The 24,773-nt window shown below is 40.8% G+C and overlaps 1 protein-coding gene across 4 annotated transcripts in view; it reads left to right on the top strand.

Annotated features, from left to right (window-relative positions):
• Window positions 1–260: 260 nt before the first annotated feature.
• Window positions 261–24,773, top strand: part of CPT1A (carnitine palmitoyltransferase 1A) — a 45,685-nt gene continuing 21,172 nt past the window's right edge. For 2 of the 4 annotated variants that reach the window (XR_014226494.1, XM_082283380.1), the window contains exons 1-11: window positions 261–342; window positions 13,383–13,461; window positions 13,614–13,768; window positions 14,797–14,936; window positions 15,332–15,503; window positions 18,559–18,660; window positions 19,328–19,465; window positions 20,383–20,460; window positions 21,096–21,203; window positions 22,033–22,120; window positions 24,390–24,585. Coding sequence is in view for 3 of the 4 variants with exons in the window: in XM_082283380.1 (XP_082139506.1) it covers window positions 13,628–13,768; window positions 14,797–14,936; window positions 15,332–15,503; window positions 18,559–18,660; window positions 19,328–19,465; window positions 20,383–20,460; window positions 21,096–21,203; window positions 22,033–22,120; window positions 24,390–24,585 (1,163 nt within the window). In the remaining variant the exon portion in view is untranslated. Of the gene's footprint in view, window positions 343–13,382; window positions 13,471–13,613; window positions 13,769–14,796; window positions 14,937–15,331; window positions 15,504–16,392; window positions 16,442–18,558; window positions 18,661–19,327; window positions 19,466–20,382; window positions 20,461–21,095; window positions 21,204–22,032; window positions 22,121–24,389; window positions 24,586–24,773 lie in introns of those variants that run through there. The other 2 variants (XM_082283381.1, XM_082283382.1) reach the window with 2 other exon arrangements.

Below are 24,773 nucleotides of genomic sequence, written 5' to 3'. Positions count from 1 at the left end.
CCAGGGAGCACGGTTCTGCCCCCTCGTTTCCAGCCCCGGATCCTCTCCTCGCAGTCCCCGGAGCTTCTTTCCCGTGGACGGTGGCGAGACCACAGGGACCGTGTTTCCCTGTTCCTGTCGCAACCCCTGGACCGCCACCCCCACAGCCAGACATCCCCTCGGATCCGCCGGTGCCTTCCCACGTCCCGGCTCCGCGCCGACCGCCCAGCCCAGGCCATCCCCGCCCATCTCTGCTCCGCCTCCGCGGGGCGTGCAGGGGAGCGGCCGCCGTCCCATCGCTGCTTCCCGAGCGGCCGCCGCGGCAGCCCGCCCGCCCAGCCCGGTCACCGCCGGTCTCTGCAGGTGAGCGGCACGGGACCCGGGCTGCGGGGGTCGGACAGGGGGCGGCGGCGGCCGTGTGCCCGCCGTGTCCGGCTGATTCACCGCGGGCTGCCGCTCCCCTCCCCCTTCAGCCGGGACGCGCCCGCAGCGCGCCGCCGTCCGCCTTTCCTTGGGGCTGAGGAAGGGCAGCATCGGCGACAGCCGGATGGGCTCGCTTGGTCCGGTTTTAGCCTAATTATTGTTTCCATTAGGTCGAGCACGAAGTTCCGTGGTGCATGTGCGAGTGCGCTGGGCGCTGCTCCCTAAGCAGGGCTTGTCTTTGCTGGAGAAAAGGGTGGAAATGCAGGGAAGGGTGGTGGGCGCGGTGCTGGCGGGAGCTGGAGAGTCCTGGAAAGGCGCGGTGTCCTTGGCATCGTGCTCGCGGTTTGCCCCCGTTTGAGGGGTAGTGCCTTAGTGCTGCAGATAAGGGCGGGGATGGGGGCAGGGGAGCGGTGTGGCACAGGTACGCCGGGAGACTCGCCGGGTCTGTGCCGCCGCCGAAACAAAGGTCACACTAGTGACCCGCAGCTTCGTGGGTTTGACTCGTAATCGAGAGGAGTTTCACGGCTGTGGAAGTGTGCATGCGGCGTGGCAGCAGTGGTGGGTTTTCAAGTGCGGAAGCGAATTTATTGTGTGTGTGTCTAGAGAGAGCGAGCGCGCGACTAGTCTATATGTCTGTGTGCTTCCAGCCTGTAAAACCTATAAAAACCGCAGTCACTACAAACTGCTGGAACGACAAACACAGGAAGTGTAATATCTTGTTCAAGGCGTGACAGGTTTACTGCATGAGAATGCTAATCAGACTTCTTTTAAAAGCTAGATCAAGATTCTTGCAGCATCACGGAATTCCATTTTCTCACCCCATATTCCCACAAGTTTGGTCTTTTGCGCTATGGTTTAAAATAGAAAACTCAACCTAAAACATTACTTGGGCTGTGATCCAATTATAATAGATCTGTACTAGTGTTGATGAAACTGTACCAGGAAGCACCTTTTTTGGAAAGAGAAAAGTGCAAAGTAGGACCAAGATAAACGTCTCATTCTTCCTCTTAACCTGGCAGTTTGTCAGCACTTAGAGGACAATCTGCAATTTAAAGGAAATTACAGTACAGAAAACTGCTCGTTTCCTTTCCACGTGTATGTAGGGGAGTAGCACTGAAAATAGAGATCTGGTGCCTTCGTTCTTCTTTCCTTATGTTTTCCCAAGTATCTGACGCGTTCAGTTTCCAGCTCTGGTAACTCCTTTACACTTTTTCTGACCATCAGGACTGGATGGTACTTAAAATAAGTATTGTGGGCTAAGTACTGTGGAAAGCAGGTTCTTTTCCTGTTGTAAGCATATCGATATAAACTAACGATTGCCAGTTTACAATAGCACAGGTGGTGTTGTGTGGATCCCTGTTAGCCTAGGAAATGTAATTTCACATGGTTACGCAGGTATCGGGCTCTGTCACAGCTGTGACTTAGTTTGAAAGGTAGGTTGATCTGAAAGCTCTTTGAAATTTTGGGGTGTTTCAGCCCTGATTGAAGAGCTTCATCCAGGAAGAAATCACTATGCCTTGTTCAAGAAAAGTGTAACCTTGAACAGCTGAGGCTTTTTAGCGCTGAGAACCGGACTAGAAACCTCTCAGCTGCACGAGCTGAGCACACCCTTTTCCCCCTGCTCGCAGCGAGATGCGCTTGGCTTCTCTCCCTGCTTTGCGGTCCTTTTCTCTGGGAACTTTTGTTTGGCAGCGCCTTCCCGGCGCGCGCGGAAAGGCCTGGAGCGGCCGGGGACGCGCGGGCGGCGCGGGGCGGGGCCGCGGCGGCGCGACCTTTCACCCACTTCTCGGGCGCGGTCACGTGAGCGCGCTGGGGCCGGCGGCGGCTGGGGCGGCCCGGGGCGGGCTGAGGCGGCCCCGCGGCCGGGCAAGGACCGTGTGGGATCCACGTCTTCCCCCCGTGCCCTGGCTGAAAGGCGGCCGAAGCAAGGGCTTGAATTAAAAAGACGAACAAATAACATCCCCACTCCCCGAAAAAAATCCACAAATAAAACCCCCGCCACTCAACAAAACTTCAAAGCTATGTATTTTTTTTTTAGCATTCCAAACCCATTGTGTTTGTCCTGCAGCATGCTGTATCGTAGTCCTGAACTCCGCATGTTTGGAAAAACAGGATTCAAATGACTGAACCCTCTTTCTTCAAGTCTGGGTTGACTTTAATGTGAATGTCAATTTCAATATTTTTGCAGATCTTTGGAACCGGTTCTTCAGTCTTTCAGCCTCGTACAGGCTGAAAGACCTTATTGAGGTCTTTCAACCTTGTACAGTAAATGGTCATTGGACTGCTGTGAGAGCAATTAACTCAGTTTGCTTTTGATCACCACACATTGTTGTCCATCTTCCAGGATCTCCTAAATCCTAAAATGTGACATCTTTTATGTCTCATATAAGTCCTGCCGTTCCAGAGACATTTGTTGTCATAGGGAAGATAATAATTCTTCTTACTGCAAGAGCACAGAAGCTCATTAAGTTCAAAGGGCGAGAGAAGGGATAAACTTGTATAATCTAAATGCCTGGGTATGTCTTTTATAGCAGTTAAAAAGAAATACCCAGGTCTAAAGCCTAGTTTTTATGGAATGGGGGAGGTTTCTACGTGGTATGGTAACTGTGCAGTGTTTTAGCAGAGTATGCTTCTCTCTTACTCAATAAGATTATTCTGGATTTCTAGAAGGTCAGAGGATGTAGCTTGCTGGGATGTGGACAATATAACATGTATTGTAATAGAGGCTGGAATGATCTAAGAGGCCTAGGAACAATATAGTATGTCCTGTATAAGGAAAAAATCCCTAGGAATAAATCCAGTTGTAAAAGTTTCTGTTTTGATTTGGAGAATGTTGGTGGTTTGTGTTTGTTGGGGGCTTTAGGGGGTTGTTTGTTTATTTGTTGAAGTGTACATTTTGGAACCATCTTCTACAGGAGCATGCTGTTGGGAAGAGAAGAGAGATGATATGATCCAGTAACTGTAGGGATTAATATTCCTAAGGCTTAGCCTAGTAATTAATTAACAGATTGTTTGCAAATCTCCTGTACTTTGCCTGTTTCCAGACCAGGTGAGAAGACAACTTGCTAACCGTGGGTTTTCTCCTTGAAATGCTGGTGAAAACAGTCTGTTCTCTGAACCCCTCTCCAAGAAATCTTGATAGCATCTGTGCTGAGTCTAATGGGAGTTTAAAGCCTGCAGACAAACACTTGGTTAGATGTCTTAAACTGAAAGCTGAGCCTAGCATTGGAGTCTGGCCCCTGAAATTAACTTGCTTGTCCCAGTAGCTGGCAATCACTGCTTGAGCCCTCAGCAATGACCGAGTGGGGAGCACATGATCTTTCTGTCACTCCACAGTTCCTCAGTGCCTTGGACGTGTGCAGTGTAAACAGTGTCATTCAGTGTAATGGAAAATAGTGTTTCAGAACCTGTCGGTGACTATTTTCTCCATTGCCATCAGTTTTTCTGAAATGGTTCCAATCTGATCCAGCCCCTCTGAGCAGTTGAAAGCTGTGTGTGAATCAAAGCTCAAGCTGCTTTTCTTGACTTTCTGTTTGAGAGCTACAGCTGTGTGTTTGCCATTGCTACAGCGTAGTGTCTGTTAGGAGCTAGGAGCATTGGAATGAGTCTGCCTCTTGGTGTGTCCTACACTATTCAGGATCCCAGGGGCAGTAAGCTTCTGGGACAGAAGGTCTGTGCGTGACAAATAGATCTCAAGCCTGCTTTTAGGGAAGACAGCTGTTGGGGTATGTTTATGTTGCATTCATTGGCCTGTTTGTCATTATCTCTTTCCATCCATATAGACCCGTTGCTCCAGTTTACCGCCTAGAAAGGGAATAAGAAAATTGGCCCAAGACTCCAAAGGAGATATCTGCAGAGGGTAATGAATAAATTCACCCACAGGTGATCTTGGGAAACTGCTGAGGTCAGGACACAAGCTGTCAGTGGGACAGCAAGTTACTGAAGACTTCTTAGCTGTTCTAATTTCAGAGTCTCTCCTGGGGGTGAGATTTGCTGTGGGTCCCAGTATTGCTGTACTTGGGCAAATAGAAGTATTCAGTTCTCCACCTTGGCTTGAACTACAGCATTTGTTCTTCTTTTAGTTGTGAAAAATCCTTGAAGACATTTGCAATTCCAGGAGACCACACCTGTTAGGTGTAGGTGAGGGTGGGAAGGATTGGAGCCAATGATTAGCAATAATCAAATATGAGAACTTGTCCTAACAAAAGCATCATGAGAACACCTGTCAGGTTAACTTTGTTTTCATCAGGGCTATGTTAATCCATCTTTTAAAGGAGAGTGACTCTTTGGTTTTTATTTCTATGCCATAGTCATTAGGTTCACCTGAGAAGCCTTGAGTGAATTTAATCCTTGTGGCTAATTTTTGCACAGATATGATTTGGCTTCACTCGTCTCATATTTCCCATAAAGATTTTGTGTCTGTAAAATATGATTAGTCATTGTAAGATAGCTGAGTTATTGGTAAGACTTGGAAGCAGCAAGTATCAGTGTCGTCCGATATCCTGAAGCATGATCAGACATTATTGAAGGTTAGTAGGCAAGGAAGCAATTTAGAAATAGAAAATCGCAAGGGAATAACTGCGTCTGGTTAATCTTTATAGTAAGTTCAGAAGTCAGCACCTTGTGGAATGTCACATGAGCTAAGTATAAGCTCAATAAACTGTTCTTTTTGAGGCTTTGGTATCTTGATACCTTTTTGCATAAGTGCAGTATACAGGAAGGTGTCATTACCTAAGAGAATTTCCAAGAAACAGATATAAGAGACCAGACAGTCTTTTTGTTCATATGTTTAAATGTTCCAGCTGCATATTCTATACTGTTCACTGAAGATTCTATATAACAAGACCTGAATTTCCTTTGAAAGGCATAGAACTCTAAACAAATTTGCTGTTTGTTTAGATTTCTCATAAACTGAATGCTTTTTCCATAGCTTTAGTTTTAATTTTGTTCAACTATGCATAAAAGGAGCACCACATGCACACAAGTAAAAGCACTTTTGGCATCCTTTTGTCATTCTCTGGTTAGCTGCCTTACCTTATCGATCCTCTTGCAGTAGGGCAGAATTTTGGCATTTATGTGAGTGACTGACTCCCCACCACTATCTGACCCAGGAGTGGATGGGACCTTGAGTTACCGAGTCAGTGCTGGATGCTGCTGTACAGTGTACTTCAGTGCCTGAAATTATTTTATTTATAGCAAACTCCATGAAAAACCTTCATATACTTTACTGAAGTCACATCAGTTTTATTATTGATAATACAGTAGTTTTTAATTTGATAGGAGCAGTCAGTGTTTTCTCTAGATAGGTGTATATACATGTAACATTGAATTTCAAGCTTATTTTTTTATTAGGAGCTTGCACAGTTTCCCACCATATCGCTGCAAAATACGTGGCACTCAAAGTCAGCTCCAGAAATCTACCTGCAGCCTTAAGACTGGCAGGCTTTCACTGGACAAGGTAGTGGTGTTTAAGATACCAACATGCATTTGAAAACCTTGTATAATGGCACATTGGTGCTTCTCAGTGAAGGCAGAGTTACTGGAATAACGTTGAAAATCTGAGATGAATCATTTTCTAAACTGTTTTTCCTGCAAAGTCCAGCTTCTTTTATCCTCCAAACTACTCATACATTTTTGTCAATTGCAGAAAACTTGGCTCTTTTCGAATATTTGGCTGCTGCTACCAATTTGAATTTCAAGGTACGTTATTTATTTAAAGCAATTGAAGCACAAAATTTCTTGTTCAGGCCTTAGTGCTCTATAAGTTTATTTTTTACAGCAGGTGTCTTACGAAAACTCCTACATTAAATTTCTTAAAACATCTCTGCATGTTTGATGGTTCAAGCCCTTAATCCTCTTACTGGCTCTTCACTGGACTCTCTCCAGTGATTTCATTTCTCTCATTGGAGAGCCCAGAACTGGGCAGAGTTTTTGAGATGGGGCCTCACCAGCACTGAGTAGAAGGGCAGAGTCACTTCCCTCAACCTGGTGGCAACAGTCCTCCTAGTGTCCCCAGGATTCTGTTAGAACCCCCTGCAGCCTTTGCTGCAAGGGCACCTTCTTAGCTCACATGCAGCTTGCTGAGCTTTGCTTTCCAGCCAGTCAGTCTGGTGTGTACTGCTGTGTGGGGTTACTCCTCCCCACATGCAGGACTTTGCACTTCTTGTTGAACTTCACAAGGTTTCAGCCTGCCTGTTGCTCCAGCCTGTCAAGGTCCATCTGGATGGCAGTGAAAACCTTTAGTTTCTCAGCCACTGCTCCCAGTTTCATTCCCTGTACTTGTAAATCCATGGGCAGTTTCAGTTTGGTGGTTTTTTTTCTGGTGGGTGGGGTTTTGTTTTTTTTTGCATCCACTTCTGGGATGACTGTATATGTCAATTAAACCGTCGTAAGTGGCAAAGTGTAAAAATAAACGTGCTAGAAAGTTATTTGAGGATGTTGACACTGGCTTTGTAGTGCTTCACTATATATCATTTCATTGCAAGCACAGTCTAGGCCAAGTCAGCTGCCATAGTCTAGCCTGAATACTTTGTGTAGGTGGTACTGAGGGATTGGACTGACAGGACCATCAATAACAGAAATCCAAGTGAAATGTGTAATAATGCCTGAAGAGATTGGATAGACATCTCAGTGTTTGGAATTCTCTTTCTTTTGATTTAGTGCCTGATATGAAATCAACAGATTTGAGCATGAGAAGTTACTTAGTGATTTGTATAAAAAAAATGCATTAATAGTTTTGGCTTTCTGGGAGATAGAAAATGCAAATTTCTATAGTGATGGCTTACACAGCTGAGAGAAAATACTTGGTCACTGTCTCAGCACAAACACAGTGCTGATGTTCAAGTGTTTAAATACTGGCTTTGATTTCATTAAGTCTGTCCTCAGACTCTTAAAATTCAGTGATCTACCCTAAAGTGTCAAAATACGTTATCACTAAACATACAAAATAAACCTTTTGGGTGTCTGTTTTCTTTTAAAAGCTATAGCAAGCTCACCTCCTGAAGGGAGATCTGATGTGTGGACAGCTAAATACTAAATAAAACTTCTTCAATATTTTCAATATTTAAAGAGGTTTCAGAGTTAAAGCCTTTTACGAGAACTTCTGGGAACTCCAGAATTATTTTCCAGTTCTCTGTGGCTTCTTTTAACATTCAAACAGTAACTCTTACTGATTTGCATGTTAATAGAAATAGATTCCCTCCCCCTTGCTTTTCTCTTTTAAATAGACTGGTTTGGGGTCAGACCAAGACTTCGGGGTACTTGCTTGGTTTTCCAAAACCATTCTCCATTCAAGATGTCTACCTTTAAATGGAAATTTTAATATAGTTTTAAGTATGTTTACTAATTAAAATTGGGTTTCATGTACTTTCCTCTGATATTTTTCTCCACTTCCCATCTTGAAAGCTTCCTTAAGCAATGTCATTTTAAATAGTTTAGTATCACACTTTTTTCCTCACTAGTCTGTATTTGAAACCAGAGTGCCAAGCTAAAATTTGAAGTTGTAAGTTTATTTTCAGAAAGGAATGAAGAGTTCTTTAGGGTCAAGTTTCAGTTGTGGTTTGTTGGTCTTTTGTTTTGGGTTGGGTTTTTTTTTGCTTCTAAGCTTGCCTAGTTGGAACTTGGCAGGAGTCAGAAGACAAAGCCTTTGTGATAAGATGCTTCTCATTGCTTTATTGGTGGTACCTTGTATGTGCCTGAAGTTATGAGGGCTTCCAGGTAATTCTGAATTCAGAAATGCCATGATACAGGTAATTCTGAACTCAGAACTGCCATCATACCTGTAATGCTGCAAATCTACCCACAATCTGTGAACACTCTTGGCCTGGGTGCCAAGGATGTCTGTTTGAGAGCTCTGACAGCATCAAACCTGTGTGTGGTGGTACATGGCCATGTTCTCAGAGACACTGTATGCAGCAGCCATTGCTTTTTGTAGAAAGCTGTCGATTTTTGGTTGTCCAAGTAGAATAGTTGGAGAGAATTGTTTTGTGAGCTTGGTTTGGTTACTGACAGTCATATGTCCTATCATATATATATGCATATAAAAGCTAACCTATGAATAGGTGTCAGAAACCTGTGAGGAGAGACTGAAACTAAATTATCCACCTACCTAGAAAGGGGAGTCATAGAATTAAGTCTTTCATTGAGGTTTTAGGTGTTTGGGATCACATGAATGAGACCTCTTCGGTTTTCCTCTGCAGTTGTTAATTTCCTTTGCAGGAGCTCTAGATGTGAAAATTGTGTTTAAGTAGTATGTCTCTCTTGGTTAGGTGTTTAGAATCCTGACAAGGAGAAATGGCAGGGGGTTTTCTATTCAAGAGGAAGAGTAAATGGGGGGAAAAAGTGAATTGCATAAGCCAAGCAATGTATGGGAAGCAGAAGACACCCTCTTAAAGCCGAGGATTTGCTTCTTTTTGAGGTATAGGTGGTGACTTTACTCTTTTTAGCACTATCCATGTAAAGCATATGAAATCTACAGAAACATAAAAAGATTAATACTCAATAGCATTTCCAAGAGTAACTGCTTCAAGAATTAATACCTTGTTTTGTGCAGTGTACTGTAATGCAGTTAGCTTTTGTGTCATGGCTTGATGCTTTTTAAAATGCACATGGCAGTTCTCCCACTGTGCTTCAGAGAGACACTGCCAACCACAGGTAACTTCTTGCATGCCTGACTTAAATGGAAGCATCCTGCACATGGGACCTCTCTTAGCTTCAGATTTTCCAGAGCTGAAGCCCTTACCTGCTTCTGTGATTGTAGCAACATGTAAGCCCTAACACCGACTGTTGAGTGTCTGCAACCTGAAGTCATAAGGTGTCTGAGTTAAACCTCAGTCTTTGCAGTGTAAATGTCCTGAAACTGCAGAAATAACATAACAGTCTGAGGATGCTTTATGCATAGTAGATGTAGCAGCATAGTTTTTCAGACCATCAGTACACAGGATTTCTAGTGTGCAATGTATTTTCTTGACTTAAAAGTGACATCCAGCCTAGCAGTGTTTGTTTATAACAATGAGTAAAAAATTGGACTTCGTTTAGTTTGGCTCAAGCAGAGGTATGAAAAAGGAAGCGGAGAAACATCTGCAACTGTTACAGCATGTTTGAATTTAAGCAAAACCAGATAAGAGCAAGGAACAGGCAGTTTTCTCCTTTAAATAAAAGGAAAAAACTCGCAATCAATAAACCAAACTTTAAGGTGTGTGTGTGTGTTTTTTAAAAGATACATTATTATCACGAGAGAACACTGAAAAGAATGAAAATAGCCATTTCCGATCAGTTGTAGAAATTACTGTGCCGGGGTTTTTTTTCCCCCTTTGAGTAAGACTGCCAAGCTGCTAGGGAAGTCAAAAGCTGTTGTTCATGGCTCTCTGTTGGGAACGAGGTTAATTAGTGTATGCTGTGCACAAATATGCTGCAGACCCAAATGCCCGCAGTTAGAAGACGCTATTGTTTCGGTGCTGGCTGAGTGATTGATGTGGGTGCTGCCTTAGGAACAGTGGCAAGTCAAGTTTAAAAGTCCAAGGCTCCGCCTGTGCCCTTTTACCTACTTTGCTGGCGAGCACGTGGCAGCGCAGGAATGCAGCGAGGGGAAGCGTACCGCGGCTTATGATTAAATTGGCCTTTGAGGAGGGAAACAAGTGTTCAAAGAAGCGGGCTTCGGGAAGCCTTTGGTATTCCGCCATCATAATTCAGGGCAGTCTTAAAGGCTTATGGTTTTCTTAAGCAAAGAAAAGGAATATGAAAAGAAACAAGCTGTTTTATTGTTTCACATCTTAATGTCAAGCAGTACAGTCCTAGAACTGGACTGTATTTGTTTTCAGGGCTCGTTTGGTTGATTCAGGATTAATTCTTGCTGGATTAATATTTTTTTTCATTTGGGAATGAGGAATATTTTCCTTAATGAAGCTTATTTATTTCTATGAGAATGCTACATTTTAATTCATTAAAATGTCGGGGTTGACTATTAATGCTTAATGCTATTTATAATATTTTTCTGCCTTGGACTGTAAAAAAAGCATGTGCTTAAAAACGAAAGGGTTCCTGAAATTCTTTCCATTCAGAAACAAAGAGGAGGTCAAATACAAATTTCCAGGCTGAGAAGTCACAGGGTAGTTGAAGGGTAACAGAAACTAGTTGATCTTGTACTTAAGACACTGGCATTCCAGAATACAAAATTCCGTGAGCGAACTGAGCAGAACCTGCTGGCCCTTCTTGAGACAAATCCAGGTGCCTGATTCTCTGTGTGCAGATCCAGTTAGGTTCGTTGTTTGTTTGGGTTTTATCATCCCAGTCTTAATAGGGCCACTAAACATATGATAAATTCTTAACGTTGAATGCTTTTTCAAACCCTGCTGAGTTCCGGTTAAACCCTGTATTACTGCTGCCTCTGCCTGTTTTATTGCTCACTTGTCAGCTAGTGATGAACAATTTAAATGAATGAATGGACAGCTGACTTGGACTTCCTCATACTTGCCTACAGCAGGGCCCATATAAGTAGTTAGTGACAGAGTCATTAAGTACTACAAATTGCAGTTGTTACTAGGGCACGAAGGGCTTGTGTTAAAGCTTTTGAAACTGGTGTTCAAAGCTGGGTTTCCTTCTTCCTATTTTTTCTTCCTTGTTATTCTAGTCAGACACTGCACACACATAAATCAGTTGCATACTATCTGTAGGATACTGTGAGCTTTAGCTGCCTTGATTCACCCAGCACACAGCTTCTAAAACTTGAGCAGTGGCTGATAGATTTGCGAGATCTGTGAATTACTATTAGGCACTGTAGCAGTAGTTGTATTGCAGAGGTGGATCACTGTAGGCTGGTCCAGGGACAGGCACGTTAAATATTGCAAAGAATCCATGCCTGTTGGTCAGCAACCTTATAGATGATGTGCAGCAGCACTTACCTCATTCATCTCTGCCAAATATTCCTCCTCTTTCTTTATTGTGTATTTATTTCCTAGGCCTACTGTTATTGCAGCATTCCCAGTGCTTATATTCCCTGATTGTCTACTCGTACACCTTTGCACCCATGCTTTGTGTTTCAGATGACTTTGATATAGTAGAGTATTTACAGACTAGAGGAGCAGCACTACAGTCACAATAAAGTGCTTTTGAAATGCCCACCTAAATTGCACTGGTTGGTCCTCATGTGCTGTTCAACAGGGGATGACAGTCTACCAGAATTTCATTACTAGCTTTAGGTTTGCAAACAAAATGTGAATTTTAGCATTTAGGATTTTAAAAGGGTAAAGTAGTTGTACTTTTTTTTATTTTAATTACATAGAAATGCCAGTGCAACCTTAGAACACTTGGTATTGATAATGTGTTTTGTACCAGTGAAAATCTTAATCTAAAACTTACCCTTGAATCCTGACCTACAGACGGGGTAATAAATTCCACTACCACTTAGTCACACTTCTAGGAGGATATTGCTTTTATGGCTATGCATGAAAGTTTTGGTGAGCTAATAAATTAAGTTGGATGAGAGACCGACTTTGGAATCATGATGGGCTCTTCAGGAATACATAGTTTGGACCATTTCAACATTATACATAGAGTCTGTCTGCAAAAATCTACATTCTAATTGTATGTGCTCCAACAACATTAGTCTGAATTAATGATTAGTAGGAGTAACTTCCAGGGTGTTCACGTACAAATGCTGGTTACAGAAACTAAGAAAAGCCATGGAATTTCCAACAAGTTTAACAAGGGGAAGTGCCAGATTCTGCATTTGGTTTGGGGTGCACCTTGGATGTGTGCACAGATGGGGAATGAGGTGCTGGAAAGCAGCACTGTAGAAAGGGACCTGGGGGTCCTGCTCACTGGCAAGTTGAATCTGAGCCATCAGTGCCCTGGCAGCCAGGAGGGCCACCCGTGCCCCGGGGTACATGAGGCACAGCATGGCCAGCCGGGCAAGGGAGGGGATTGTCCTGCTCTGCTCTGCACTGGGGCGACCTCACCTCGAGTGCTGGGGCAGTTTTGGGAGCCACAGTATAACAAAAGATATAAAGCTGTTAGAGAGTGTCCAGAGGGTCTTTGGATGGTGAAGGCTCTAGACGGGAAACGATATAAGGAGTGGCTGAGGTCACTTGGGCTGCTTGGCTTGGAGAAGAAGAGACTGAGGGGAGACCTCATTGCAGCCTGCAACTTCTTGTGAGGGAAGGAGGAGGGGCAGGCACTGATCTCTTCTCTGGTGGCCAGTGACAGGATCCGAGGGAACGGCCTGAAGCTCTGTTGGGGAAGTTTAGGTTAGATATTTGGAAAAGGTTCTTCACTTAGAGGATGGTTGGGCACTGGCACAGGCTCCCCAGGGATGTGGTTGCAGCCCCAAGCCTGACAGAGTTCAAGAGGCATTTGCACACCACTCTCAGGCACATGGTGGGATTCTTGGGGCTACATTGGGTTTCCATTTCTGTTTTAACTTCCAGTCGTTTTTGTTTGAGTCTTTTATGGCTGCCCGGTATAATTGTCTTCTGTCTATATTGGCATGGTTGTTGGTATTTGTTTGGGCAGTTAAACTGAGCTGCAATTCCATGAAATTTCATCATAATTTCAGATTTCTATGGGAAGGTAATTTTTCTGACAGTTGTAATTTGGTTTCCTCAACTCTGCATAGTTTTGATTTTTTTAGTTATTTGCCAGTCACAGCACGGAGCCACAGGGTCTATAGTCTCTTATTGCTTTGAGTAATCAGTTTGAAATTAGGATATGAAAAAAATTTTGGGAGAAGATATGGCCAGCAGCAGCTTTGTTCTTCTAGCTGAGGTGAAACCTTTAGATACATTCTGTTTCAAATAAAACATCTTCAGAATTTTCTTCAAGAAGTAAGATGCTGTGTACCTGTGATATGCTTTTCTAAATGCCATGGCTTTCACTTTCTGTTCTGCTCTGATTTTTTTATGTATTGCATGTATTAGGTGCTATGCAGCTGTCTGTGATGCTGCCAAAATGCCCGAGTTACTCGAGTGTTTTGTTTCTGTTTGCAGCTGTTGCAGTTAGAAGAGGTGCCTTAATTAACCTTCAGGACACTCAGACTGAAGCACAAGCATAGCCTGTAAGGAAAAGGCAAGTACTGTACGTAAATTTTTCATACTTGCAGATCTTTGCCAAAATTATGGTGTAAAAAATATCTTGCTAGAAATGGGCTAGGTCCTGGTTAGGTCCTGGTTCCTTTGGACAAGAAGGAAATACTTGTTTTTAACTTTGTTTTTTGGCAGAACTCTCTCTGAAAATGGCGGAAGCTCATCAGGCAGTAGCTTTTCAATTTACGGTAACTCCAGATGGGATTGACCTGCGTATGAGCCATGAGGCACTCAAACAGATTTACCTGTCTGGTGTCTATTCATGGAAGAAGAAGTTCATCAGATTCAAGGTATGCTAAACTAGTGAAGTCCACCAAACTTCAGGGTTATTTAATGTTTCATGAATTTACTGAACTTTGTTAGGGAAAATAGATTTTTTTTTTCTTTATGGTAAGTGAAGTTCCTCATTGTGAAAGACTTATGTGGGTTTTAGTGAGGACAAGGGGTACTGAGGAAGATAGCTCTGGGTGATACTATGTAGACTGAAAGGGTGCATATTTTTGATTTATTCTATGGAAGCAAGATGAAGCAGATGCAGAAATTAACAACAGCTTTAACTGACTCCATTCTCTTCAAAGTGTGCCGTGTAATTATGTAATATTTTAGCAGAAGTCAAAAATACAACTAGTTGTGATCTTCAGTGTCATACCTCTTAGAGGTACAAGGCTCCACTCTTTATTTAGGCTAAGTAGTATTGTTTCTGATGAGGTATTTGATGATGACTTATTTGCTGTGAATTTATTGTTTTGTTCATGAGATTATAATTGTAAGTATCTGTTTCATTAGTAGCAAACTACATAAGCTACAGGCTGTATTCCACATTTCTTTCAAAAACATAAACATGTTAACAGCAATCTTACTAAAATTTTCTTATAAAGCTATGACAAGGACCGTTTAAATTATATAAAACAAAATTAATTCTGGTTCTCAATGTCTTGTTCAGTAGAATATTTTTGCCATGTATTCACGCAGAAAGGTCTAACTCAGTGTAAGTTGAAATTATTGAAGTGTCATTTGTTTTAGAGTTGTTAGCTTCAGTATTTTTAGTAAGACTTGCAGCAGGATCAGTGATTTCTACAAGAGAATGTGAAAGTTCCTTTCATTGTTGATAACATTGTTACAATTTTCTGTAGTAATCAAACTTAAGCAAATCCGTTCCCTACCTCCTGAGATAATTATATGTAAGAAAATGTTGGATAATCTTAAGTACTTGTTTATAACTAAATGACTTAAATGTGTTGATTTTTGTTTCTTTCCATGGTAATATGAAGTCAATCACTTTGGCATGAAAAAATTATGTGAAGGCTTTTCTTTCCAGAATGGAATTATCACCGGCGTTTATCCTGCGAGCCCATCTAGCTGGCTTATTGTAGTTGTGGGTGTGATGTCAACAATGTATGCCAAAATTGATCCTTCCTTAGGAATAATAGCTAAGATCAACCGAACACTTGATACAACGTAAGTAGGCTGAAAGGTTGCTGTTCCTCTAAAGGGAGATCCGTTTTATTTGCAGCTACTCTTAAAGTTCCTGTTAAAATGTATCCATTTTAGAACAGTATGTTTTTGACATGGTAAGCCAAATAAACAGATGTATGAGGATATGAAATAGGAAGGTGGTTGTACCAGTATTGCTGCATTGTTTTCTGGGTATTTGGGAAGCACATTTAGGAACTTTTATGGCCTTTGATGTTGCTGCATGAAAAGGTGTTTGGAAAGGAATTTATGAAAGCAGGGTAAGCAGGCATAAAGCTGTGTAAGGCCTGCCTGTAGTACTGTTAGACTTCTGCTTGCAATACCAGCTTCTCTTTGGAACTGGACACTAACTGGCGTATGCTGGCTTTTGTTTTCAACAGTGGCTATATGTCAAACCAAACACAGAACATTGTGAGTGGAGTACTTTTTGGCACAGGGCTTTGGGTTGCCCTTATTGTCACAATGCGCTACTCCCTGAAAATGCTGCTCTCCTACCATGGTTGGATGTTCTCTGAGCATGGCAAGCTTACTGCTGGCACCAGGTTGTGGATGGTAAGGATATGTTGGCTTTGTTTCATCTTAACTTCTAACTGATCAATATTCAAAGCCCTGAAAGAAAATTTTGTAGTTTTATTCCTTTCTTGTGTTTTTTGTGTCATGGGACAGGAGGCTGTTAGGTAGCTATTTCTACTGTCACCTTCTAATGCTGTAAATAAACTATTCATTATGGTCTTCTAGAAGGAAGAGTAAACACTTCAAGAATTACTTCTAAATTTGCCAACACCACCTTGGGCCTGTGTGACTCAATACCTACTTTTTCTCTATGTGCAAGTACAGCTTAAAAGACCTTGGCTGCAAGCACCAAAGAATCTTATCCTCACAGAAAGTGCTCCCCTAATTCTTTGTTGTAGTGTTAGGGTTTCTAGTCATCTATTATAAAATTATTCTCATGCTTCAAGAAAATATTATTGAGTGTCCTTTCAATTGATTTATTTGTATGCCTCCAAAATGGGTTAGGGAAGAAGCATAAGGTGTAGGTAGCGTGTTGTGCAGTTTTCAGATAAGGATAAGGTGAGTGGCATTTCTCCTGTGGGTTGTTGCGGTGCTTTGGAAAGGATTCTTAGAGGATGTGATAGGTATAAAGTGAGAAAATGTAGGAGATGTAGGTGCTGCAAGAGATAAAGCAGGGTTTTACTACTTGGACTCAGTTGTTCCATCTCACTTTTGCCCATATTGTTGTAGAAATAGCTTCATTTCCGTACTGTGCTAAAATTAGTCTCTGCAGCCTCAAAAACGAGCGGATGTGCACTGAACTAAGCACAGGTCATGATTTACTATGGGAGATGTTCAAGGGCAGGTGTCCAGAATGATGTACACTAAAATAGAGTTTAATGTTTATCTGTTACAAATGGAATTTCTAATTGGTGGTTTCTCCTGGAAGCGGTATCAGCCTCGTGACTCGAATTCATACAGTCCAGAGGCTCTGAATGGTAAGGCTCTTTCTGTCAATTGCTTGGAGCTGTAGCTGCCTTGGTTTTCAGCATGTCCTACCAGATACTTTAAAGCTCTTAATATTGCCTTACCAACCTTAAAACAGTACAAACTGTAATGCTACTTACCATGCTTTGTTGCATATTGTATTTATAAACTTTTGTCTATCATATATGTTGCATATGTATTTTACTGTGTATTATATATGTTTTAAAAATACAGAACACTAGAGGTGTTTGCCCAACAGTGTCTCATCTATACTTACTATGGAGGTCTATTTAACCTCCATAAACCTACCCAACAAAAGAAAGGACTGGCTTCACTAGTGAAACAGCTCCAACTAGCTTAGCTTTCTAGTACTGTTTTCTCTTCAAATGGTCATGCAGATCAAAAACTTGAACTCTGATTTTAGTCACAGTACAAAGTATTTTTTCAGGCTGGTTGGAAGTCTGGTGGCACTTTTAATCAGCATATTTCACCTTGTAAAGTCAGATTTCCTGTATCCGTATTAAGGGGAAGATCCAAATATTAGTTGCTGTTTTAAAAAATTAATTTAAAAGTGGTAATAATGCGTGAACAAATGCAGCGTATGTTAGAATGACATTATTTGTCGTGTCTGTGTATGAAATCAGAGATGTAACGAAATGTGTGTCTGTCAGATCACTTTATTGGTCTCAAGCTATTGTAAGTTCTCTATTACAAGTTTTCTTAACAGATACTGTGAAATGTGTTTGCTGGTTTTTTTGCAGTTGAGCAAGTACTCTCTGAAAAGGCTAATTTGAGCCTTTTATGGCTTAAGAGTTCTGGTATAAAATTGTCTCTAAGTACGAAATTAGATTTCCTGATGAAAAGCTGAGCTTTTTCTTTCCCGCCCGTTTTCAAAATTATCTTGTCCTGAAGCACAACTAGATTTCATTGGGCAGATCACTGTGGCTTCTGATGGCTCTGATACAGATTCATTTGCAGGGAGGTCTTTGTTGCTGGTAATACTGTGCAATTCTTAGTTGTTTTTGTGCTGCCTAAAATTATCTTCTCTAGCTGTGCTGACCCAGGAAACTGAGAGGGAGGAAAAACTCTGCCTTCTAACAGTTTTGGTAGGAGTTTTCAGAATTTAGTAGTGAAATGACATTCCCTGTTTTATTTTGTCTTGACTGTTGGCTTGTGTATACTATCCTGTGTATTGGACCAAGATTACACTTTGACAATAAAAGTTCCACTGGATTGTTTGTATAACACTTGACCTTACTTTCATGCTGAAATAGGGTGGCAGTATCAAAATCCTTTTGTGAGTAGCCTGGAAGTTGCATGGTCTAGAATTCCAGCTTAGTGTGTGCTGCAGCTGAAAAGTGGTGGTAGACAGAAATGCTGCTTCTGTTTTCACTCTCCTATGGAACAGGATAATATCTGAAGCTAAGTTGTCTCTGGCTTTTTTGTTTTGTTGCTGGGGGTTTTGTAACACAAGCACTGAGTATAACACTGGCATGCTTGCACAATTTGGTATGTTCAAATCATGCAGTAGACTACCTGACATTGATTCATGCTTGAATTAACCACAGCCCTATTATTGATGTTGAGCTGTAACTTTGGAAAACAATAGACCATGATACCAAAGCATAAGTATTACTTTTAAAGAGTACTGTAGTTATCTAGAAACTTTAGGTGAGTCACAGGCTTGATAATGATTGTGTTTTGAAGCACAATTCAGATATGTTTGTAGTATCTACTGTGTAGTATGGTAAAAGATCAACTGGTAGACTTGGTCTTTTTAATCTTTCCAGAGGGAATGTATGAAGAAGTGCTAAGTAACTGTCTTTATATTGAGATCAAGGTGTGCAATACATGAACAGCAATCTTGTCTGTGACAGGAAAATGACTGGGAAGTCAGGAATGACCATGCCTATCTTGCTCTTCCACTGTTTAACTTTCAGGAAGTTCGTTTCTGTCAAGGCCTTTTTTAACTTGTGAAACAGTGATAAATATGGTAGCTTCCTAAACCTAGTACAGTATAATTTACCAGTGCAAAGGACTGTGAGTTATATTACACATTTAATCTGTCATTTTTCTTTTGTTGAACCTAATAATTTGATGTGTGTATTTTGGTTTTGCTTTTCTTCAGGCCCTTGTAAAACTCTTCTCAGGGCGTAAGCCCATGTTGTACAGTTTCCAGACATCTTTACCACGATTGCCAGTTCCAGCTGTTAAAGACACAGTTAACAGGGTATGTACATTCATCAGTTTATTTTCTTCAGTAACACAGAATCCATACTTAGATGCCTTTTGGGGTGTTTTTGCCATGTCTCATGAAATACTGCATCGTGGTACTAATATAGTGTAACAGGTTCAAACTTCTGCATGGAGATTAAAATGAAGGCTGTGACAAACCAGTGAAACTGGTGACAGTTTGAAGCCAGTGTGATTCACACTGGATGACATGATGCCTGTTGTTGTAAGGCTGTGCCACAAAGTGTAATATCCAGGGTTTTTGAAGCACAGCACATTTGTGATCCTCCACAGGCTGTACAGTGTCTATTGTTGAATGTGTGTGTTATGACACAAAACTTTGTAGTAAAGTGTGCAAATGTGACAGTATGTCACAGAAACTGAAGGTTTGATTTTTAGAGAAGAAGAAAATCTCTGCTACTGGAGAAGCAGCAGGTCTTATCCTTTGAAAAGGAAAATATTTAGAAAAGTTACCTCTTCCACTTGTGTTTTGCTGACAAATGTCTGAAAAAATACTTTATTTTTTGAAGTTTGAATATAGTATTTGCAGCCTTATGGATTTAGACTGGATAATCTTTGTTTACTGTTAGAGTGCTTTATGTAGGAATGGTGAGAAGTTATGTATTAATTCCTCTACTGATGCTGATTCTTTTCCTGTGTTCCAGTATCTGGAGTCAGTTCGACCACTTATGGATGATGAAGAGTTCAAAAGAATGGAGGGTCTTGCCAAAGATTTTGCATTTAATTTGGGACCAAGGCTTCAATGGTATTTGAAGCTAAAATCCTGGTGGGCCACCAATTATGTGAGTAGATAAATAGAAGGCTCAGTTGTTCAAATTACATCATTTGTTCCCTGGGGCTCTTTTTGGCTTAAGTTCTATTATTTCTGAAATGTAAAAGCAGGAAATTGAAACTGCTTAATATTTTTTTTAAGTACTTGTGACTTTGCACATAAATAATTTGTGTGATTTGGTAAACAGTGTGGTGAGCAAAGGTGAATGAAACTTGAAAAAATGAATCCTTATTTTGCATTTTGTTGTTCTGGAGCATTTTGCTGTTAGGATTGCTTTTGGGGTTTGTTTATTTGCCTTTTGAGCTCGATACCTCAATAATGGGCCTGACTACCTAGGTAGTTTAGAAGAATGATTTAGAACAATTTTTTAATATAAAGCAGCTGAGGCATATGTAAGAAAAGTAAAGAATTGTAGCAATACAGTGTTTGGCCTATCTTTTCTTTTTTTTCTTTTTCTTTCTTACCAAAAAGAAAATCCAACCCCCAACATCATAGTGAGACCTGTAATGCAATTCCTTCTTGATATATTATCTGCCATAATAGTGCCCAGGTAGCCTAATCTGTCCTGGCAAAGGCTGTAAAGCATTCAGGAGACATTTTAAATATTAAATATATTATAAATATAATATATTTAAACATTCAGGACATTTTAAATATTATGTGGAGATCATGACTTCTTTGGAACCTTATCAGCAAGATATAGCTGAATTTAATTTAGTTCTCTCACCCCTTTTTTCCTTGTTTTCCCTGAAGCTTGATAGAAAATAGCGGGGCGGGGGGTTGTTGTCTGTTTTAAGTAGGGAGGCAGAGTAGCAGTTTCCTTCCTGCTTCTATGTGGAATGTTGTCTTGTGAAGCCATCAACATGGAAGACATAAACTGTGGAAATGATGGGATTTGACTGCTTTTGTTCTTCCTTCCTGCTGCAGGTTAGTGATTGGTGGGAAGAATATATCTACCTTAGAGGACGTGGACCGATTATGGTTAATAGTAACTATTTTGCTATGGTAGGTGAATCCTATAAACATTTCTGGCAGCTCTTACGTCTTGGCATTGTTCTGCTTAGAAATCTGTTGCCACTGAGTATGCAACCTTCATTTTTCTTCTAGTATAACCTGCAGCCAGTATCTTCAGGTACCTTCAAGTATGTCACGTGCTTGAAGTACTTCAAGTACACCTATCTTAACAACCCTAGCACAGCTGCCACTTTGGCAAACTCATGCAGTAATGACTTAAACAGTTTTGTCTTTACTGTAAAAAGCAATCTTTCAAAAGCTCCATGTAAAACTTAATGGGTAACACAGTTGAAGGAGGTGTGTGCTCATACTAGTATATGCCTGTACAGGAAGTAAAATTGTAAAAGACTCTAAAATAAAAAGGAAAAAATAAATATGATGGTCTCAGATCAAGTTTTATGTAGCATTGTCTTTTCTACTCAAATGATTAGTAATGTTTAAGGAGATTGTGACTGCTGAAGAAAAGTTTCATCAGCTCACTGCATTTGTGCACTTTATATATTTTAAAGCCTTCTCTGTATTGTCCAGAATAAACTTTTAAGAATGTGGATGAGAAGTACAATCAGGGTTTGTTCTTTAAATGTAGTCTGATGATCATTAGCTTATGATTCTTCTCTACTTTATAGGACTTCCTTTCTTTGTATCCCACAACTCTGCAGGCAGCTAGAGCTGGTAATGTTATCCATGCCATCCTGCTCTATCGGAAAAAACTGGACAGACAAGAAATCAAGCCAGTATGTATATCAGTTTAAATGTCTGTTTGATCTTTTTCCAGCACAGTCTATGAGAAGTTGATCAGTTTTCAGAATGGGAGAGGAGTGGAATTGTCTTACTGTTACTAATTTTTGTGGTCCCAATCACCTCGGCTGTCACTTGAATTGCACATGGGCAGAAACTACCAACTATCAAAAATACAGAATTGGCTGGATACAATACAGGAAGGTTGGGTTAAAGGACTGGAGGCCACTTGACACCAAGAGGGGGCCAGTGGGAGCTTAAGATGATGATAAAATCCTGTGTTGCACTAATTTCTAGGTAGCAAAGATAGGCAAGCTAAATCCCGTTTGAGCTTCTGTTCTGTCCAGTGGCTGTGTATTGTAGCAAACAATTAAGTAGTTTTAATCGAGGTTGTGGAAGGGATGTGATTAGTTGTACAGAACTCCAAATCTGAGAAATGTGAACTTTTGTTCCTACACAACCATGAACAGCTTAAAAGGATTAATTAAGGGGTAATGCATGCTGCTTGTGTAAGTTTTGCATCCAGACCAGCCATGGAGAGCCCTTTGGGTTTCAGATGCTAGCTAGCTTCAGTCTTCCCTCAGGAAGGGTGAGCTTTTGGTAGGAGGGGAAAAAGTCATGCTACTGGAATGTCCATGGAATCCTTCACATGTACTTCAAGGAAAGACGGTGAGCAGGGAGGAAAAAGCTCTACACTGCGTTAATGCATTATAAATCTCATTATTCTGAAGCCTGTGTTTAACCAGATCCTGGGGCTTTTTCTTTACTTTTTAATTTTCCAATCATATATGCAAAATGACATTTGAATGTACGTTTGCATCACAGATTCTTCTGATGGGATCTACTGTTCCACTCTGCTCAGCTCAGTGGGAAAGGATGTTTAATACTTCCCGTATCCCGGGAGAGGAATCAGGTAAGCAAGGCCAGCCAAGGAGAATGAGCACCTTGATTGAGTTCAGGGCTTAGTGTCTTTTCTACTAAAAATCTGGTTTCCAGATAAGAATCTGACTGGCACAAGTGTACATCGATACTGTGTTCCAAGACTCAGGATGTAATGGATTGCTGTAGAGTGCCTGGATGTTTTTCATTTTAAGAAGATTTGGAAGCTTTTTCAGTGGTCTTTCTCCTTTACTTAAAAAACGAACTTCAAGATACTGTTGTCTGCCCTGTTTTTTAATTTATAAATAACGTTTACTTTTCTCCATTTTCCCAAGCTTAAGATGCTTTTTGAGGTCTTAATATTAAAAGTGGCATTTTTGTTGCCTTTTTTTGTTTTTCCTAAGTTTTGTCACTGTAAAAGGAGTCAGATTGCATCTAGAAGGACTTACCATTTGTGATCAGCAGGTGGAAGAAAACATTGCTATTCATTTTCTTACTCTTTGAGAACTTCACAGCAGATTTTAGTGGAGACTTGTGCTCTTGTGTTTTTCTACAAAAGCTTAAGCTGTATCTAGGCTTCTCTGATCATGTCATATGCTGAAGAGCCTCTTAGAGCAGATGTCACATGTTTATCCAACAGTGCATCATTGTGGCAGGATCACAGTGAAATACAAGCAGGAGTTATTGTTCAGTCACCTCCATTTGGGAGTGCATGGACAGGCTGTCACTTGAAGACAGGATATATTTGGTTTACTTTCTGTGAGACCTGTAACTCACTCTAAGCTTTCAAACTGCCTTTGAGCATGTTACTCCCACTCAACTACAGAATTCAAAACAAAGAGTTTCTGAACACTGGGATGTGCCCACTCTTCCCTGCTGAAGGGCTGATGTTTGCTGTGCTGTATGAAGTTGGATAAGGGGGAGAAGTGTCATTGGGTAGTGGATAAAGCAGGAGGTGCATGTGTCAGATAAGGACTTTGCTAGATTGTTGAGGAATTTTATTTCAGCTATGCCTCAGCAAGCTTTATCTGCAAAGTGAAGAAAAGAACATTCTTGGTGTGATTACTCCCTGTCATAACCAGAAGCTTAAATGGATGAGCAGTTTTATAAATCTCTGTTGGAAAACTGTAGTCTATGAGCTACTATTATTTAGAATACTTCAATACTTGACGTACTGAGAGTGCAACCCTTGCCCCTTCCCTGTCCTCAATAAAATAAAAGGTATAAACAATTTACATTTGGCATTGTATTTGGTGTTCTTTCAGTCTAAAATGAGTTTTGCACAAAAATGTAGAAGTGGCTCATTCTAACTAACACCTGATTAAAATACATCCTCTGTGTCTTAGTTCTCCTCAGTTCTCCTGTTTAAAGTCTTTCAAATTAACTGTCAGTATGATAATAATCTTATTTTCCTCCTAAGCATGTCACATTTCTTATTACACTTTTTCAATTTTTCTTTGTGTCTGTTTTTCTGAAGGAAAAACAATTGTGTCATTCTGTATATGTCTAAGTGAGTTGCAAAACCATTTTTCACACATTGTCATGAGCAGCTTGATTCCTTGTACCCCGTTTTCAATTATTTTATATATATTATATTCCTAAAGAAAAAAAAGGGAAAAAAATTGTTGACATGTCTTCATATTAACTGGTGGTAAAATCTTCATGAACATTGTATCCTATCACTTGAGCAGTGGTTAAATATTCATTATTTTTAACACAACGCACTGTGGAGTGAACCACTTCACCTGTGGTTTGATACAATGCCTTCATGACTAAATTCAGGCTTATCCCAGTTAAGCCATATAGATAGGAAAATGAGGAAAAAAATGTGGCCTAGTCTTCTACTTCACATAGCATTACACATTTTGACTATATATGGAGTATTCACTCTGCGTCTGCCAGGACAAATGTAAATAAAAGCTGATGGTATAAATTTTGGGTTTCTTAAGATTTTCATGAGTTGTCTAGCACCTGAATGCAAATGATTTAAAAATACCTTTCCTCATACTCATCTAGCATGTTCTTTTGCTGACTGCTTCACCAGACTACACAACTAGTGCTTGTTTTTCAGATACAGAAATCCCGCTTTAGTTGCTTAATACTGGCCTCCAGTGTGCAAACTGGTGGTGCTATATATGCAGATGATTGTCACATCTGGGTATTTGACTCATTCATGCTTTGTAATGAAATAACATGGGATGCTGAAATAAGTTGTAGTGCATGCAATGGGCATTTGATGTTATTTAGTGCATTAGTGTTTTGAGACTTCAGCTTTGTGTTCATGTGAGTGATTGCAATTCTAGATACCCTCCAGCATGTGAAAGACAGCAAACACATTGTTGTGTATCACAAGGGCCGGTACTTCAAAGTGTGGCTGTACCATGATGGCAGATTGTTGAGACCCCGAGAAATTGAACAGCAAATACAGAGAATTCTTGATGATGATTCAGAGCCTCAGCCTGGTGAAGAGAAACTTGCAGCTCTTACTGCAGGAGATAGGTATGGTGGCTATTATTTTTAAATAAGTTTAGCATTTAGAAGTTGTTGCATAACACAGTCATTGAACTTTGGATATGGAATTTTAAAATAGTCTGCAGTCAGTTGTGTATACCTTGGTCACTGATTTTGTATATTGGTGATGTGTAACAGTGTTTCAGTCATTTGTAACCATGTGGAGTTAAAGAAAT

This window comes from Coloeus monedula, assembly GCF_965178545.1.
Source record: "Coloeus monedula genome assembly, chromosome: 6".
Classification (NCBI taxonomy): Eukaryota; Metazoa; Chordata; class Aves; order Passeriformes; family Corvidae; genus Coloeus; species Coloeus monedula.
The sequence above is the reverse complement of the archived record's forward strand: the minus strand, read 5'-3'. Positions and strand labels throughout refer to the sequence as shown.